General features: G+C 35.4%; 1 protein-coding gene across 1 annotated transcript in view; it reads left to right on the forward strand.

Annotated features, from left to right (window-relative positions):
• The window catches only part of KHDRBS2 (KH RNA binding domain containing, signal transduction associated 2), a 642,723-nt gene extending 625,108 nt beyond the window's left edge, over window positions 1-17,615 (forward strand). Inside the window, exon 9 of the mRNA XM_057699271.1 lies at window positions 17,514-17,615. Coding sequence (XP_057555254.1) covers window positions 17,514-17,611 — 98 coding nt within the window. The 3' untranslated portion in view covers window positions 17,612-17,615. The remainder of the gene's footprint in view (window positions 1-17,513) is intronic.
• Window positions 17,616-20,570: the final 2,955 nt, after the last annotated feature.

The following is a 20,570-nucleotide window of genomic DNA, read 5'->3' on the forward strand; positions in this document are numbered from 1 at the left end:
TTCATTGTGACACTTCACTCTGAATCTTTACATATCATCTTTCATGTATCACCAGGTTGAAATTGTATTTGTCTCTTTTGGGCTCATAATTCATGTTGAAGTAACAGACACTGACTTCTGTGAATATCATGTATCCTTTTGGGCTTCATTGCAATTAAATTATTCAAGGTATTTTTGTACAATTTAATATTGAATATTAAACTATTTTCTTACAATGATGTAAATAAAAAATTTTTAAATTAAATATTTTAAATAAATGTTAGTATGAAATATGATACAATTATATTTATTTAATATATAAAATATAACATATAATAATCTACTTATATTATTTAACATATTAATGATTATTAAACATTTCTTTGATGTTAAATTATTATAAAATATTTAAATATTAAATTTCTGATAACTTAAACTTATTTTTGGAACATGAATATTTGACTGACAGAAATCTCAACTCAGTATTTGCAGTTTTAAAATATTTCCTAATTTATCAGAGTCATTATGCTTGTTTTGGGTAAGTCTGAATAGCTCATAATTCAATAAGGGTGCATTTTAAAAACAGTGCATAGATCAGCGTGTCCTAGCAATACTTCACATAAGAAACACCCTCTAATCCGAGATTGATAGCTAAGAACGGACAGTAATATTCTCTTCTCAGAGAAGAGAGCTGTTTATTAAAATGTATTTAGTGTATGAACTGAAGAGCTGATTATTAATCTATTCTGTAGTGGCATTTTAGATGACAGCTGTGTGGAATCAAGGAGGGTAATATTAATACACTGTCTTGAAATGAATGAAAGCAAAAAGAATTTTTGTGCCCTATTCTAGGGCAGTTGAGTGCCTCACTTCAAATTGGTTGCAGAACACAAACACATTCATTTTCTGTTGAGGAGCTGTAATGATTATTATCCCCGTGTGAAAATAAGCCCTGCTTTGATTAAACTGTGAAAACAGAAAAGGAAAATGAAGCTACCTGGAAATCATGCCACCATGTTATTCAAGAGCAAACACTGTTCATCTGCAATAGTAAATAGAAATAGAAATTTGAGGAAATTGATTTTACAAATGAAGATGAATTTTCTTAATATGGGCCAGAATTTATCAGTCATTTTTTACAACTAATATATACAAAGTATTTATTGTAGGATTTATCAATATCAAAGTTGTTATTGAGAAACATTGAGAAAAATATCACTGTGATTTCTCCAATTTAACTTTCAGATTTTAGACTTTTAAACTTTATTTTTAACTAAAGAAGAACTACAGATATTGTGCTTCTAAAGTATTTTAAAACCAGTTGTAAAATCACCTTAAGGAGAAGCTAATTTTCTATTCCTGACTATTTCAGAGGTTGCAATGAAATGGATATCTAATCCAGCTAGTTTTGGTAATAAATGCAGACTATGTTGCCTTGGCCAGATACAGCCAAAATGAGCAGGTCACCACTACTTCTCTGTTTGCATTGCTCATTTTAACTGAGATGTATTTACAGTGGTTTCAATTCTGTTTTGAGTAGAGCACTCCTGAATTCAACGATTTTAGGTAACACTGGAACCTGCATTTCAATATTTTAGATCAGAGATTCTTAACCTTAATTATATATTTTAGAATCACCTGGTGAATTTTGAAAAAATACCAGTGTCCAGTTACCATCCCAGTTCAGCTCTATCATAATCTTTGAAGATGAGAACCAGGCATCAGTTAATAGGTTCCTGGGTGGTCTTCCTGGATGCTGAGGTTGAGAATAAGTTTTAGATAGATTCATAGCAGCATGCGGATAAGTGGCCCACAGTCTTAATATGAAAACCTGTGCCAGCCATCTGCATTCTTGAAGGCAATATACAAGTTACGTACAGGCTACTTTTAGAACACTGGGCATTTTATAAGTAAGCATTGTGTTATAGAATCAGGCATTTTTAATTCATTTAAAAAAAACTATAAGTTTAAATAATGGAAAATAAAATTTAGTCCCTTTTTGAACAAATTTAGTCCCTTTTTGAACAAGTGTGTTTAAACAGTTAAATATCAAACTTGATTTTGCCTAATATTCACCCAATCAAAAGTCCACAAAAAATTATAATCCACATGCATTTAACAACTCTCTGATTGAGCCAATAAAACAAGTCATAGGAAAGTTATTTTATCACTTAATTTTCTGCTGAGTTAATAGTACAATCATTTTAACTGAAGGGGAGGGTCAAGTTGAGTGATTTATTGTCACAATCTTTGAGTGAACTGATCATGTACAAAAAATATGTTCAGTGTGATATAGATTTGTATTTAGAATGTGCAAAAAAAGAATTGTTTTTAAAACACAAAGTACAGAGTACAAAATTAAAAGCTGGGGGAACACTTTCTTGCCAACATAGAAACACACCAACTAGGAAAATAAACATCCAGGAGCTATGCCACATTAGTGGATCTTTGCAGAATTTCCAGAGTTTGGGGAGATTTTAGGTATATTAAAGGAGGGCAAGGGGACTTCCCTGATGGTCCAGTGGTTAAGACTTTGCTTTCTAATGCAGGGAGTGCAGGTTTGATCCCTGGTTGGGGAGCTAAGGTCCCGCATGCCTTATGGGTAAAAATCAAAACATGAAACAGGCAATATTATAACAAATTCAATAAAGACTTTAAAAAATGGTCCACATGAAAAAAAATCTTTAAAAAATTTAAAAAAAAAAGAGGACATGGATTAAAAAAAACTCATATACCTTGTGAAATAAATGTGATACACTTCATTTATCAAATATGTCATAATTTATTGAATGACTCAATGGGAACTGATATATATGAATTACTGAAAAATTATGCCAGTTGAAAATGTAATTATAATTATTGATGACTAATAATTCATGTCTTTTTGTTTTGAACAAATTACTTAACTATACTGGTACCTTCTCAGACATATAGCTTAGTTGTAAGATGTGCCAAGAAGACGGAAAAAAAGGAAAAAAAGAAACCCTAAAATATTCAGGTCAGTCTGTCTGGAGTCTGGTCATTGTCCAGGAAGATTTCAGGAGCAGCCCTCTCAGCCTCTCGGGACTGACAGATACTCAGAAGGCTTTCAGTGTTTGGAAGTTCTAGCAAGGATAGGTCCAGTCATGGGCAAAGAGCTAAGATTCAGGTTGCTGAGAAGACCAGGGAGAGCAAACAAAGAGACTAGAGAGGGTACCCAGAGTCAGGCCAAACTTCGCCAGTTGAGGGCACAGTTCTCCACAAAAGTGCTCTCACTTTACACACAGACACAGTTTGGGTTACCCCAGGTCACCCTTACTTCTGATCAGCTGGCTACAAATTTGGAGGTCCTACTACCTTCTTAGGTTTAACAATTTGCCAGAATAACTCATAGAACAAAGAAAAGTGATATACTTACAGTTAACTTTATTATAGCAATAGGATAGAAAGCAAAAGCAGAAAAGGGAGAGACACATAGGACAAGGTCTGGAAGGGTCCCAAATATGAAGCTTTCAAAATCTCCAGGGCAGTGTTATCCTCCTGGCAACACTGACATGTAGCAACATGCAAAGTATTGCCAACCAGGGAAGCTCATGTAAACCTCAGCGCACAGAGTTTTTATCATGGTTTTATTATGTAGGCATAATTGATTATATCATCTCATCTCCAGCCTCCTCTCCCCCTCATGGTGGGCTGGTATCACATGGGCAAAGCCCAAACCCTCTAATCTCATAGTTGGTCTTTCTGGCATGACCAGCCCCCATCCTGAGCCATCTCATTAGCATAAACTATCAGGTGTGGTCAGAGGAGACCACAATGCACAACCAAGACACTCCAATTACTCCAGGAAATTCCAAAGTTTAAAGGCTACCCTGCAGTAACCAGGGACAAAGGTGGCCAAAATTGTTGTCACACAGAAGCTGAGGCGAGGGCACCAACCTGGGAAAGCAGGAAGAGGCTTGTGGGGCAGTAGCAGAGGGAGCTAGAGCTGGTCAAGCACAAAGGCTAGCATTCTGCTGAGTTTAAAGTCCGATTTTGTTTTTTTAACTCCCCAAACTTGTAGCTGGTGTGATAATACGATATGGCTCATTTCTATTCTCAAGTATAGAAATGACAGATGTCATGGGTGGGGGTGGGGCTTGGAGGGTGGCATGTGTAAGGAAATCCAGAAACTACAAGTATAGTCTCTGTCTACAAAGGTATGCCATCAAGCCCACTGTCTTCGCAGAATTAAAGATACTATTGGATTTCTTTGAGAAAAAAATCATAAAATATTATTTTACATCATCAGTCTTATTCTTCCTCCCATTATTTCTCATAAAGCCCTTATGTACATTTCAAAAGAAAAGGTCTATGACTGATTTCTGCAGGATTTTGATCGATTCAGAATTTTATTCAACAGTAATAGAAGTATTATTTTGGCTCAAGTCAGAGAAGCTTCTACATTGTGTCGAATTACCTTTCACCATTTTTTTTCCCTACCATCCATTTTGGAAATCCTTTTTCTAACTGGCTTATTTATTTCCTTTTTATTTAGATGAGATCTTTACTCCAAAGTAATAAGAAAGTTACACACTTAATTTAAAACATTGAGAACTTACCTTTATTTGTCTACAACAGCAAGATATTGTACAGCAGAGTCAAGTATAAAATAAAAGCTAAAATTTCAACTACATATGCAATTTGTAAGGGATGATAGTTGAGGGATGATAATTAGAAATGCAATACTACAAATAGAGTCAAGTTATTATTAAATATGATAATATGTAAAATGTGTAGGGTAGGGGATAAAACAGACTAAACAGTTTAAAAATAAATAGGACCAGCTGATTAGCTCAATATGGTTGAAGTAGAAGGACGTGAGCTCACCCTTTCTTACAAAAGGGCAGTCAGATTCTTAACCACTGTGCTGCTAGGGAAGCCCAGGTCAATGATACTAAAAGCTGGTTAGTTGAAAAGATAAACAAAATTAATAAACTTTTAGCCAGACTCATCAAGGAAAAAAGGAAGAGGACTCAAATCAACAAAATTAGAGAAGAAAAAGGAGAAGTTACTGCTGACACCACAGATATACAAAGGATTATAAGAGACAACTAAAAGCTATTGCATGCCAATAAAAAGGACAACCTGGAAGAAATGGACAAATTCTTAGAAAGGTACAATCTCCCAAGACTGAATCAGGAAGAAATAGAAAATCTGAACAGACCAATCACAAGTACTGAAATTGAAACTGTGATTTAAAAACTCCCAACAAACCAAAGTCTGGGACCATCTTTACAGGTAAATTCTATCAAACATTTAGAGAAGTGTTAACACCTATCCTTCTGAAACTGTTCCAAAAAATTGCAGAGGAAGGAAAACTCCCAAAATCATTCTATGAGTCCACCATTACCCTGATACCAAAGCCAGACAAAGATACCACACAAAAAAAGAAAATTACAGGCCAATATCACTGATGAACATACACACAAAAATCCTCAACAGGATACTAGCAATCCAAATCTAACAATACATTAAAAGGATCATATACACCATGATCAAGTGGGATTTATCCCAGGGATGCAAGGATTTTTCAATATCCACAAATCAATCAGTGTGATCACCACATCAACAAATTGAAGATTAAAAACCACATAATCATCTCAATATGTGAAGAAAAAGCTTTTGAAAAAATTCAACACCCACGTGTGATAAAAACTCTCTCGAAAGTGGGCATAGAGGGAACATGCCTCAACATAATAAAGGCCATATATGACAAACTACCGGTAACATCATACTCACTGGTTAAAAAGCTGAAAGCATTTCCTCTAAGATCAGGAACAAGACAAGGATGTTCACTCTTGCCACTTTTATTCAACATAGATTTGGAAGTCCTAGCCCTGGCAATCAGAAAAGAAAAAGAAAGAGAATCCAAATTGGAAAAAGAATAAGTAAAACTGTCCCTGTTTGCAGATGACATGATACTATACACACAAAATCTTAAAGATGCTACCAGAAAACTACTAGAGCTCATCAATGAATTTGGTAAAGTTGCAGGATATAAAATTAATACACAGAAATATGTTGCATTTTTATAAGAAAGATCAGAAAGAGAAATTCAAGAAACAATCTTATTTACCATCACATCAAATAGAATAAAATACCTAAGAACAAACATGCTTAAGGAGACAAAAGTCCCATACTCCAAAAACTATAAGATGCTGATGAAAGAACTCGAAGAAGACACAAACTGATGGGAAAATATATTATGTTCTTGGATTGGAAGAATCAATACTGTCAAAATGAGTATACTACCAAAGGCAATTACAGATGCAATGCAATCCCTATCAAATTACCAATGGCATTTTTCACAAAAATAGAACAAAAATATCTTAAAATGTATGGAGACATAAAAACCCCGAATAGCTAAAGCAATCTTGACAAAGAAAAATGGAGCTGGAGGAAAAGGCTCCCTGACTTCAGACTTTACTACAAAGCTATAGTTATCAAAATAGGATGGTACTGGCACAAAAATAGAAATATAGATCAACGGAACAGGACAGAAAGCCCAAAAATAAACCCATGCACCTATGGTCAATTAATCTATGACAAAGGAGGGAAGATTATACAATGGAGGAAAGAGTATCTTTAATAAATGGTGCTGGGAAAACTATCCAGTCTTTTAAATGTAAAAGAATGAAATTAGAACATTCTTTAACATCATATACAAAAATAAACTCAAAATGGATTAAAGACCTAAATGTGAGATCAGATACTACAAAACTCTTAGAGGAAAATATAGGCAGAACACTATTTGACATAAATCACAGCAATATCTTTTTCAATCATCTTCCAGAGTAATGGAAATAAAAAAAAAAAAACAACACATGGAACCTAATTAAACTCAAAAGATTTTGCACAGCAAAGGAAACCATAAACAAAATGAAAAAAGAATTCACAGAATGGGAGAAAATATTTGCAAATGATGTGACTGACAAGGGATTAGTCTCCAAAATTTACAAACAGTTCATGTGACTTAATATCATAAGAAACAAACAACCCAATCAAAAAATGGGCAGAAGACCTAAATAGACATTTCTCCAAAGAAGACATACAGATGGCCAAGAGGAACATGAAAAGATGTTCCACATCACTAATTATTAAAGAAATGCAAATCAAAACTACAATGAGGTATTACAATCACACATGTCAGGATGGCCATCACCAAAAAGTCTACAAACAATAAATGCTGGAGAGGGTGTAGAGAGAAGGGAACCCTCCTGCACTGTTGGTGGGAATGTAAATTGGTGTGGAGGTTCCTTAAGAAACTAAAAGTAGAGCTACCATATGACCCTGCAACCCCAATCCTGGGCATGTATCCGGAGAAAAACATGGTCCAAAAGGATACATGTACTGGAATGTTCATTACGGAGACATGGAAGCAACTTAAATATCCATCGACAGATGAACAGATAAAGAAGATGTGGTAAATATATACAATGGAATATTACTCAGCCATTAAAAACACTGAAATAATGCCATTTGCATTAACATGGATGGACCTAAAGATTATCATACTAAGTGAATTAAGTCAGACAGAGAAAGAGAAATATCGTATGATATCATTTATATGCAGAATCTAAAAAAGAAATGATGCAAATGAACTTATTTACAAAACAGAAACAGACTCACAGACTTAGAGAATGAATTTATGGTTACTGGGGGGATGGGTAGGGGGTAGGGATAGTTAGGAGTTTGGATTGACATGTACCCACTGCTGTATTTAAAATGGATAACCAATAAAGACCTACTGTACAGCAAAGGGAACTCTGCTCAGTATTATATAACAACCTAAATGGGAAAAGAATTTGAAAAAGAATAGCTATTTGTATATGCATAACTGAATCACTTTGCTCTACACCAGAAACTAACACAACATTGTAAATGAACTATACTCCAATATAAACTTAAAAAAATAAAAATTAAAAAAATAAAAATAAATAGCACCACCACCAAGGAGAGGAGTGTTACACTAATCACAGCATATTTAAATTACAGTCTGAGTCTTCCTAGCATTTCAAATCGTGGTGGCCTCATCTCAGGACATGCAAGCTTATAAAAAACACTCATTGCAGTTTAAACCTCTTGGAATGATGTCTTGGCATAGCCTTAAGTTTGTTGGGCATTTTTTAAGCCCTCTCAGAACTCACAGTAAGAAATAGCAGTAATTCAAATAACTTAATCTTAGTCACAGAAGACAAAATTGTAAACCCACTCTGTAATTTGGAAATGAGGTATAAACATGAAGTAAGTTTCGGGGTACTAAACAAGGGTGTGTATAAAAATACAGTAAGGTTAAGAAAAATGGCCCAGGATTTCCATATCTAGACTGAAAAAAGAAACTGGAAAAGGATTTAATTCTCATATTATAAAACCCAGCCATGGCCACAGACACACATTCCATTGTACTGAATTTAGGTTAACAGAGAAATATGAAGCATGAACTAGATGGGCCACAGATGTATTTCAGAATTTTTTCTCAAAATTTTCTATGATGTTCCTCATTATAGATTATTCATATATTTATAAACTGTCTTTCTGAATTTACCCATTAATAGTTTCAATATTTACCATATTTTAAACACTTGTATTTGTTGTTTATGTCAAGTTTGGACTTTGGAGATAGTTTTTATTTTCTTCATGGTCCAGATAGCCAATTGGAAATACATACTTTCAAAAGCCACTCAGGGACTTCACCTAAGAATTTCTTCAAAGATTAAAATGGATCTCACGTCTTCTGAGGAAAATTTTTGTATTTAGCACAAGTTCTCCAGTAGCCAAGAGAAGGACTTCAAAAGTCCCAAAGACCCAACCCATCTCTGGCTTGTGGCAACACTACTAGAAATCATCATCATTCTTAAGATGAACCAAAATAGTGAGTGATCAAAAATCTAATCCATAAACATTTACTCATTGATAGGCAAAATGTAAGCTTTTTCTCAATATAATAAGCAAAGTGAAAGCACTCATTTGCCAAAATTTAACAGGTATCTAAAGTTTGGGTCTTTTGTACTTGAAACCTTAAACTGACTTTTTTCTACTGGTTCCTTCTCCTAATTGGTCCATTTCTATGCAAAAATATGATGAGCTTCCTTTTGAGAAAATGATTTTAAAGTCAACTTTAGCAACAACCTTACTTGCATTTTGAAACCCAAGAATTTTTCTCAATAAACAACATAGAATACTTGTACTTTAGATATCACCAAAGTCATCAACTTCAATTGTTTAAAATGAAGTCAAGGGTCAGACCATGTTAGGCCTTGTGTGGAATTCCTTGCTAAAAAATTTAGAGTTGATCTTGAGTGTGCTACAAGAGCAACTGAACAGGCCTAATCAATTGTACTTGGACAAATCCTCCTCTCAAGAAGGTGGAGAAGAGTAGGGAATGTGTACACACACACACACGTATATACACACATACTCATATGTGTATGTATAATAGAACATATACACATTATGGCATATATATTCATATATACATACATATATATGTATATATGCTCAAAATTATGGAGAAACACAAGCGATAAGGTAGCTAAGTGCTGTGAGCCAAGATGATAATGGCTTGCCATGGAATAGGATTAATGGGGCTAGAAAGAGATGGATGAGGTAGACACTTTTTAAGGAAGAAAAGACAAAGCTTGATGATTGCTTAGATCTACTGAGCAAAATGGAGAGGATGCCAAGGGTTTTTGATGTATAACTAGGTTAATTGTAGGTAATAGCATTATGCACTGAAATAGGAAACAGAGTATTAAGTAACATGGAGAAAAAAGATGAGTCTAGTTTTGAAAAAAAAATTGTCTTTGAGACACTTGAGATGTCCCACAGGCATTTAGATACTCATGTCAGAAGCTCAGAATGGTTTGTGACAATTAAAATGTGCCATCATCATATAGATGAAGAGACTTGCTGACTTGCCAAAGAGGCCTTTGAACAAGAAAGAGGCAGAACTAGAACTCAAATGCAGGCCTGGCTATAGCACTCACGGGGCTTCCATGCAAACTGAAGGGATCCATCTGAAGGAGGCCTGTGGCCTCTTTGTGGGTATGAAAGGAAGATGTAAAATACTTAAATATAATTAATTTATTCAATAAATAATTACCGAGTACCTGTCCTGTATGTCTCAAAACTTGAGAGTTGGGAATGGAGTGCAGTCCCTTATTATTCTCTAAATATTTTATTCCAAGTGTTACTTGTTTCTAACAGGGAATACCTAATTAAAAATTTGTAACACTGATAAAAGCTATAATTGCTTCCCAAAGCTGCCTGAATTTCCAGAGAGCATAACTGATTCTGAACTGAAATTTCACTCTTCTTAGAACATAACTCATTATGTTCATTTCTGAAAAGAAATGTTGGTCATCCATATTTCTCCATCAATACTATTCCGTTTTACCCTCTGCATCTTTCTTTTTTTTAATTTATTTATTTTGTTGCTTTTGGCTGCGTTGAGTCTTCATTGCATCTTTGTTGCTGCACATGGGCTCTCTCCAGTTGTGGGGAGCAGGGGCTACTCTTTGCTGCAGTGCATGGGCTTCTCACTGCGGTGGCTTCTCTTGCTGCAGCGCATGGGCTCTAGATGCATGGGCCTCCATAGTTGCGGCACATGGGCTCAGTAGTTGTGGCTTGCAGGCTCTAGAGCACAGGTCTAGTAGTTGTGATGCTCGGGCTTAGTTGCTTTGAGGCATAAGGGATCTTCCCGGCCCCAGGATTGAACCTGTGTGCCCTGCACTGGCAGGTGGATTCTTAAGCACTGTGCCACCAGGGAAGCCCTACCCTCTGCATCTTTAAACAATAAACTCTGCAATTACATATAGTGACAATACAAATTGTGTGAATGAAATGGTTGAACCAGTAGGTTCCAATATTCTATTAATATTTAAAAATGCTCAGAGCAAATCAGTTAACCCTGCCTTCCACTTTGGATAAATAGACACCTGGATTTGCACCTTAGCAAATTCACTTCAAGCAGCCCATGTTTTTGTTAATGAAACTGAAGCTACAGTCTCACTCATCTAGATAATCAGTTGATTGTTGTTGGAATCACCTATTATTATATAATCAGAGGGGAGTAAAATAAATTGTCTTATTCTCTAGCCAAGAAAAGAAAAGGAAAACGAGAGCAGAAGTTAGGAGCTCCTTTCAGATAAAAAGGGTAGAGAAAAGATGGTAAGACAATTACAAATAAAAAGTCCAGGTTTTCCCAACAACTAAACTTTCTGAGCTATAATTTTCTCACCTTTAAAAGGAAGACAACATTAGGACCTATCTTGCAAGAAAATTGTATTTGCCAATAACATACATTATAAAATGCCTAGCACTGTGCTTGACACCTAGAAGGTGAAATGGCAGTAAGCATCTTCATTTTTTTAATAATATATGTATTTTAAAATTAAATAAAGAAAATGGGCATTATTATTATAGTAAGTTACAATAACAAGTACAAAACATCTAACAACATATTCTCTTTGGGAATAAACAGCCATAAAGCAACACGTACTTAAATATTTGAAATATGCTTTTAAATAGAAAGATATTCCTCTAAGAAATGATAAACCTGAGCTCAACAAACTGAGTGGCTCAGAGCCTTGTGAACTTTAATCAACCTGTTGAATGTTCTTATGTGATTAAAACCAAAGACACCAGTGGCTTGTAATAGTAGAGATTAATTTAGTTTTCTCACATTTGTTGTTTTTTTTGCAAATTGGTTTACAGTATACCAAAAATAAATAGCAAGAGCTGTCCTTTTTTTGTTTTAGTGTGATTTAAAAAAATCTTTTTTGATATTCTTTTTTGGATCTCAGAAACATAAACAACTAGCTCTCTAGGTCTAGCAAAGAGTGAGCATAAGAGCCATGCCTTTGGTAATCTTTATAATGCCCTATGTTGTTTCTGAACTATTCTCTAAAGTTAATTTATTTTGAAGGTGGCATGTTAAACCTAGTTCCATAAAAATAAACATTAAAAGTTTACTTTCCAGATGAATAATACCGACTTTTCATAAATTGGCACCTTGTTCCTGTGCTTCATTTTCCCCCAAAAAACTTCAATGTTTATAGTATCTCTGGAGCTATCAGAGAACACCGTTTTGCAAGTTTAAAAAATCATCCAGGTTTTTCTTTCCCACTCTGAATGCTCCCCAGAGTACCTAGTCCCATGGCTGGAATGAGAGAAGATTGAGAATTACACATAACTAATCGTCCTGATTCTGCTGAGAGCAGAGTACTTGAGATGCAAAAGCTTTTAAAGTCACTAGAGTAACATTTAACACACAAGAAGAGTTACCTGGGTAATTCACACCCCTTTATTAAAGTAAAATGTTCAATGATGCTTTTTAGCATGTATTGCAGATACACACTATGCAGGTAAAAAATCAGCTGGGTAAAATATCAGTCTCAGTTCAAAAAATCAGAGGTGGGATAATTTTTAAAGAAATATTGGTATATTTCAAATACGTAAAACGCTATAAACTAATTGCTAACAAATGTGTGAATAAGAGTTCTGTTTTACTTATTTTGCATAATTTATTTTTAAATTTCTTTTTGGTTAGTAACATCATTTATTTATATGTAGCTTACAGACATTTATGGTGTCCTTGTCTATCACTGTCTATCTTTCCTTTCATAGATCTTAGAATCTAGTTTACAAACCAGTCCAGATGATAGACAATAACTAACATAGAAAAGTTTTTAAAGAATGTGAGTGCTCTTAAATAGGTTAAACAGTACCTGAATTCTTAGTTATGCTATGTATTTTCTCAGAAAATTATTTCTTTCAAATGATTAAAAGTTAGAGTTCAATCCAAGTTCAGTTGAATGATGGAAGTTAGTAGCTCCCTTCTCTAGGTCTTCCTCAGCATTTTCTTCAAATATCAATTACAATTGTGTTGTAATCTATGACATTTCATGTTAGTGTTGTCCTATGATCTCCTTAAGACTACTTAAACTATCATCATATGCAGGGCTTAGTACAGGACTGGCATATAGGAGCTCTTTAGTGAAGAAAAAAGCAAGAACATTTTATCTAATGAATGTTTTGTTTGCTCCCTTTCCTTCCTATTTCATATACCATATGGTACATTAAAATCTGGATTCAGAAACCCAGAAATGGGAATTTGATCAAGTCTGTTGAACTCTGTTTTTCATATCTTCATTTGCTTTTTCCAGATCTACAATTCTGTAAACCATTCCAGTAATTTCCAACTTGACAGACAGTTATTTTCCACCTTCCCTAAGGGATAATGTATTTATTTGCCCTATTCACATGCATAGGCTACATAGTGCTTCTCAGACAACAAGCATCTTAATATTGAGAGACTCTTACTTCCTTTATCATTTTCCAAAAGTAAAAAGAAAGATCTCTAAAATTTATTGTCTGCAGTGATTTTTTTTTTTTTAATGACATCCTTCATGGGAATAGAAACACTTGGCCGAGATTCCAAAATTTGTATAAAGTCTTAAAATATTTTAAATCCACTTTATCTGCTGAATAGTTGAACCCCAAGAAGACAGATAAATTCTAAATCCATTCCTGGGTCTTTATAACTTCACATTTTAGAGAATTCCCTTCATTAGGACTTTATAATTTGTCTTTTCCTATGGGCAAGTTTCCCTGATGGACTCAAGTTAGAATCCCTCTGGATTTCTAAGAATCACTTCTATATCTGAGGTAATCCAACAGCTTCTGGTGTGCAATAAGGATATTAGCTGACCACACAAGGCTTAGTGACACACTATATGATTCATAATGAAGGAAAAACATTCATTGCATCAGTGCTCTCCAGTTCAGACCATAGCTTGATTGGGAGAAGCTGGCTTATACTGTAATGTGGTGATTGTGAGTGTATGTCTGCATATAACCATTATGATATTAGGAAAAATATAGACCAAGGAAATTTGGCACAAATAGAAGTAATACTTCCCTGCTCTCAGTTTACCATTATTATTGACAACATGTAAATAATGGGCCCAAGATCTGAATGAAGTGAAATTAATCCTGATTTCTTCTGCTAACAGTGAGGAATCTTAGAAAATCTAAAACGGACTTTGCCTAGGTAGGAATTCATTTTGGCGGCCTTTCTGGTTACCTCTGAAGCTGCATCCAGCCTTGGTACACTGTCAGTGAATTAAATATCAGAGACAGAGTTTTGGGTGAAGTAAAAAAGAATAGTTTTATTGCTTTGCCCGGCAAAGGGGGCCACAGCAGACTTACACCCTCAAAACTGTGTGTCCCAACTTGGAGAGGGTAGTGAGGAGTTTTATAGTAACGGTTCCAAGAAGGAGTGATCAGCTGGTGGATAGTCTTCTGATTGGTTGGTGGTGAGGTAAGTAGGAGTCAACAACATCAACCTCCAGGTTCCAACTGGTCTGGGGTCTATGTGCTTGTGGGCAGCATAATGTCTTTAGCCATTAACTTCTTCTACCTACTGGGGGTTTCAGTATCTGCAAAACAGCTCAAAGATATTGTTGTGTATCCCCTGATGGGGAAGCAGAGCCCTGCCCCAAGGCTGCACTATTGTTTCTCTTGACTGTTTCTCCGTTGTCTCTACAACCCCTCCCTTCCCTAATTAACAACTGCTCAAATCTGCCCCTTGGAACTCAGGGAAGGTCATGGAGGCTGAATGAAGCCTAGTTCTTATAATCAAAGAAATAGGGGACACAGAAAGGCTTTTATGCACAGGAGCCCCACAGGGCCCTGTTCAGTGTCACTATTATGGTAGACTAATAGTATTTCCCATTTTCCTAGCCTTCAGCAAGGAGGAAAGAGCATAGTATTAATTCACATGCCAACACAGAATTATAAAAAAGCACACTTTTGTGCAATGAAACAAAAAGTTTTTACTTTTTTTGTAACTGGATTCCACTGTGATTGTTTCCTTGAATCTAATAATGAAATACTTTTGATACCTAACTAACTAACCCTTGTATGAAGTCTGACTTTATAACAAGTATATAAGATTTCTAGTTATAGAGCTTTTAAAATTAATGTTGAATTTCTTCAGCTCAATTGTTAGTGTTTTTAAGATTGTTATTGGAAGCTCTTTCTGCCTCCTAGTTCCCACCATTAGTGGATCATGTGATCCACTATGCACTGCATTTTTCTCCAGGTGCTAGGGAGACAGCAGTGAACAGTGTCACTCCCCATTTTAATGTTGGCCGACAGTTATGCAATGTAAGGTTTTAGTCCATCAATTTGCTGCCCTGGAGTTTCAGATAAAGTCAAAACAAACCAAGTCAGTGAGTTTTCATCAAACCCACGTGCTCTGTGGTAAGTCCCCAAGATTATGCCAGTTTAAAAGCTCTGACACATCTGGGGGTAGATGTGGCAGGTGTGGATGTCATTCTGCCCATTGTTTTTTCACTGTTTTGAAGGAACAGTCAGCATCTAAGAAACAATCCAGGACTTCCATCCCCTGGGAAAGCTTGAAATCTATATTATTACAGCTCCTAAAATCCACAGATTGCAACCCAGGGATCTTTAACGCTCTAGTACAGATGAAGCAAAAAGTGGTGCATTCCCTTCGTTAACAACAGTAATAAGATGGGGTAGATTTTACCACTAGAGGATAAGGACACTGACATATTCTTGATTATTCATAGACAAAGTTTAAAATTCACGTTACATAAGGCTGACAAGGCACTTTCAAGCTTGCAAGCAAGATCCATTTTCCCTTCCAGTACATCAAAGAAACTTTTCTTTAATTCCAATCAGATACATACATAAAATTCTTCTCCAAAATGTCCATGTTGAGAAAGTCTGGCAGCTTGGGGGTAAATTCCTGTCTTTAAGAGATCTCATCAAAAAGACCAACATCTACAATCTCCCACCAAAAAAGACAACATGATCTAGAGTGGGGCCTGTAAACCTTTCCTGTAAAAGCCCACAGCATAAGTACTTTAGGCTTTGCGGGCAGTATGGTCTCTGTCACAACTATTCAAGTTTTCCTTTGTAGAGTGAAGGCAGCCACATACAATGTTATTAAATAAGCTTGTTATTAAATAAGTTTTACCTGTACTCCGGGAAAACTTCATTTACAAAAACAGGCAGTTAGCCAAATTTGGCTCAAAGGCCTTAGTTTGCCAACCCCTGATCTAGGTAGATCTGTATTCTGACCAAAGGTAACATTTCCCATATTTATTTAGGATCTCATTTCTGTTTTGTGTCCTGTCATATATCGAAATAAACATAAACCTCAAATAATGAAAGAGATGTAATTTTTCATTTATCATCAGATATCATTTGTAATAAAGGTATCCTGATGAAGGATATCCTCAGAAACCTAACGTTCACCCCTTTAATGCTATTTTCCCCTTATTGATCCAACATTTGTTCATTTTTCTATATTATAGATCATTATTTCTTGCCTTATAGTATAGTAAGTACAATTTAAATTTTTCTTATTGTTTTTGCCAAAGACATTCTTAGAGGCACTTGAACTATGCAGGGGTATATGCCCTGTATCAATGGCCTCAATCTGCAGTGATTTTCCAGTTATTTTCCATTACCACCACCTTTCATATCAGCTATCAATGTCAGTGTGTCTCTTTCTAGTAATCCCTTTTCTTATCCCCATACTTCCTCCCATCATAGCCTAGTGCATGAAATCTGCTCGCTAATGAAGAACTGAATTATGATTGAAAGACCCAGATAACCTAGTTTCTGGAACCACATAAGTCACCATAAACCCCTTGGCCCTGTGAAGGAGCACTATGTTTCCCTTCTGGGTACACAGACTTGACAAAAGCTATTTTCCACAATACTCAAAAGCTTGGTTGCTTGTTTCTTGTCTGTTGGCCAGGTCCCAAAACATTGAGGTTACTGGAAGTCAGATTCACAGGTAAATGAGGAATTTTCCTAGTGTACTAATACCTCTTCATTTCCCAACTTGTTTCCTTGGAAAAACTGATGGAAGACTTTTCTTCACTGATTTTGCTACTTAAAATTTACTCTACTCCATATCCTGCTTCTCTCCCACTAACCTGGATAGTTTAGCAAAATGAACCTCAACCCTGGACCCTGAATCATCTTGGGGAGCATTTAAAAACTACCAAACCCTAGGTCTCACCCTGTAGAGTTTCTAATCATTTGGTTTGGGAGATAGAGAACAGGCATGTGTTATTCTGGGTTTGGTCTGGTTTGGTTTCAAGATTCCCCGGTGATTCCAATATTAATCAAGGGCTGAGAACCACTGGCTTCCTACATCCAGTTTCTTTTAGGAGGCTGTGTAAAGGATTGGGGGGGCAGCTTAGGTCAATGCTCCTTTTTCTAATTAACACATGATAAATGGACTTTCACTTTCTCTGCTTTGAAAAATGCCCTGCAAGTTTAATTCCAAGTGGCTGCATTTCAAAATACATACTTTTTTTGGATGATCTCACCATGTGGAAAATGTAGTACGGCTAGAGCCTTCTGTGTGAAGATCTTTTATTCTCTTTTTGATTCTTGCATCTTAAATACCTGTTTTTGATAACTGCGAAGCCAAGTGAATGTTACTGTCTTTCTCTTGTTCACAGCACCAGAAGAATGGGCCACGACCCGCTCCAGCCTGAAGGCACCACCACCAAGGTCAGCCCGAGGGGGATACAGGGAGCACCCCTATGGTAGATACTGAGGGTTCTCCTCGCCTGTGACCTCACCTCAAAGACAGTTCATAGCCTGTGGTCTCCACATAAACAGCAACCTGACAAGTAATGGTCCTTTTTTTTTGTTCCTATTCTAGGGGTAACTGATCACGATTGCGCCCATCTATTTCTTGTATTGCCCCTATATTGTTGGCGTGACACTGACACTAGTATTATTTTACAAAACGGACTAAAGACATTGGCAAGCATTGTCTATAAATCTTTCAGTAGGATGATATGCTTGGTTGTTTTCACTGTTGTGTGTAATCTTTTTTTTTCTCTCTCTCTCCCTTTTTTCTTTTTTTTTTTATTTAAGAAAGAGCATGAATCTGTTAACAGATTTTGAGTCTCAATCAACTAGCAAACACTTTGTTTAGGGTTGCTAAAAGACTGTAACACCATATTTGAACTAGCTATAATAAAGTTGTAGATAAGATGTTTTAACCTGTCTTTTAATATCTGTTAGTTAGATGAATCTGTTTGACACTTAAGTTTGTAAATTTAATTTTAAATGCTGTTTTAATGGGGTTGAAAACAAGCAGCTACTGTATGTATGTAGCTAACTGAATTTGTTTAGTGTTTTAACCTGTATTTGTTAAAAAAGAAAAAAACACACACATAAAGTTCCATGTGTAAGCTTCTCTAAATAGGAAACCACAATTTGTCAAATATGTTTGCCATAACTTGTCAATAAAGCTGAAAACTTTTGTAAAAACTAAATTTTGAATTACTTGTTTTCTAGCTTTAAATGCCTGCTTTATTTCTTCTTCGAGATGCCTAAAATGTTTTCTATTTAAAAATTACAAAAATGAACCCAAGCCTGTTTTAAGATATTTGTGTAATACTTTAAAAGTGTATTAATAATTTATGGTTGTTAAATAATTTAAAAGTTAACAAACTAAACTGTTACATGAATCATGGTTAGTAAACACTAATGTATAACATGTTAATGGAAAAAATGGATTTAGAATAATAAATGGATTTTAAACTATCCTCTAAGCTTTATCTTGCTAAACACAAATTCTGGTTGACTTGTTTGCATTAGCATGTCTCTCGTGAGAAAGAGTAATGGAGTATAAAGAGGTAAGATTACCACTTACCACTGTCTAAATGCCTAGTTCTTCAACCTTTGAGTTTCCCGCACATTAAATATCCCATCCAACATGTAAGCATTGCGTAGAGTCACTTTATTATTTTCACTCAAAGGAGTGTGTGGACTTCATTTGCGTAGTTTATAACAATTTGTTTTGACAAGCAAATCATCAGTGTCACTGGCCAGTTGTTGCTATTCAACTTCAAAAACTTTATTTGTAATTTTCAGTGCTAAATATCACCGCCCTTGAAGGCATTTTAGAGGGCTGATATTTCTTTTGAGACTATCAGACTTGATGGCTGATGATTGTTAAGGAAATATGTCGCAGGACTCAAAGGATGACTAAACGTTAAACAGGTAACACTAATAGTAACTCTGTAATTTTGCCTATGCAACCGTAATGTTAAATATTCTCAGTTATTAAGTTCCTGATAGTTAAAAAAGTAAACCTACAAAAACATAACAAATAGGTCTATAGGTTATTAAAACAACTAATTAACATTAACTAGAGGCACCAAAATTATTTTACAATATATAACCCTCAAGGTAATAAACAGAACTAAAATTAACAATAATAGTAAAGCAATTCTTGCTAACATCAAACGTAAGCTAAATTTTGATGGAAAAGAGAAAGCGAAAGACTCGATGGTAGGGATGAATGCCAAAACTGTTAATCTTTTAAATACAGTTTTTTTTTGTTTATGGTGGCTTTTGTCAATGTAATTGGTTTACTTTTTTGCTGCTAACCAGCTTAGGCGTATTGCTGTTCAGTTTTTGCAGCCGGAGTTGCATGCTAATAGTTTTATAAAGTGTGTGTTTGTCATCAATTAAATTTGTAAGATTTGCCCTTTCACAAAATGCTATTGAGTTATATTTAATTTGTTTTCTATTCTTTCTCACTATTTCAGGTACCCACAAGCAAAGAGCACATTATTGAATAGCAGATGTGATGGGCTGACAAGGACAGAGGTAAGCTTATTTTTATCTTGAGATACATAGATAATCTTTACCATCATGAAGCTATGTAGTAAGCCAAAACACCAAGTGCCACTTGTTGAAATACTAAAAAGGTTTAGATTGTTGTCTAGGAACTGAGTTATTTGTCTCTTCTTTTAACTAAAGTGATCTAACTTGGTATTTACCTGGAAAGGTTCTGAGCTTATTCAAAAGCTCATTCAAAGCTGAAACGTGAGTTCATAGTTAATCTGCAGCCCTTTTCCTCGCTAGAAACTACTATATATTACCTCTTCTTAATTGTACAGAGAAAGAGTATTAAAGTTTTTTTCTGCAGACATAAGAAAAGGAAATCACAGTTGCTGACTGAGATGGAGAATATGGGAAAGGGAGCCCCACAACCAACCCCTCACCTATCCTCTGTCAATAAGATAATATTTATTAACATTAATATTTATTTAGTCAAATAAAATAAACTTACTATTATTGTCCCCATTTATCCCATTAGGTTTATCAGTAAACTCCTTTTTTCTCATCTGCCATTCTATTTGATTCAGCAAATATTTACTAAGTACAAAGCACTATTGGAAATTGAGACAATTTCTATATACAAGGAGTTGAAAACTTTAGCCAACAAACCTCAGACTGAGGACAATGCAAGGGCACTTATGAGATCCACAGACAGACCTGAGAATTGAAATGGTCTTGCCAGGATCTTTGAAACAGAGGTTTTCTCCCTCCGGGTCTAGTCCTCTTATCACTACACGAATATCCCTGATACAGTGTAGCCTTAAACAAATGCCTTAGGAGAGAGTTGAGAGAGCCTGGAGATTCCTCATGACTAGAGGGAGGCCAGAGACTGAGGGAACCATGGACGGAGAGGGGCAGTCAGTGCAGGGAGG

This window comes from Hippopotamus amphibius, chromosome 11 (assembly GCF_030028045.1).
Source record: "Hippopotamus amphibius kiboko isolate mHipAmp2 chromosome 11, mHipAmp2.hap2, whole genome shotgun sequence".
NCBI classification, from domain to species: domain Eukaryota; kingdom Metazoa; phylum Chordata; class Mammalia; order Artiodactyla; family Hippopotamidae; genus Hippopotamus; species Hippopotamus amphibius.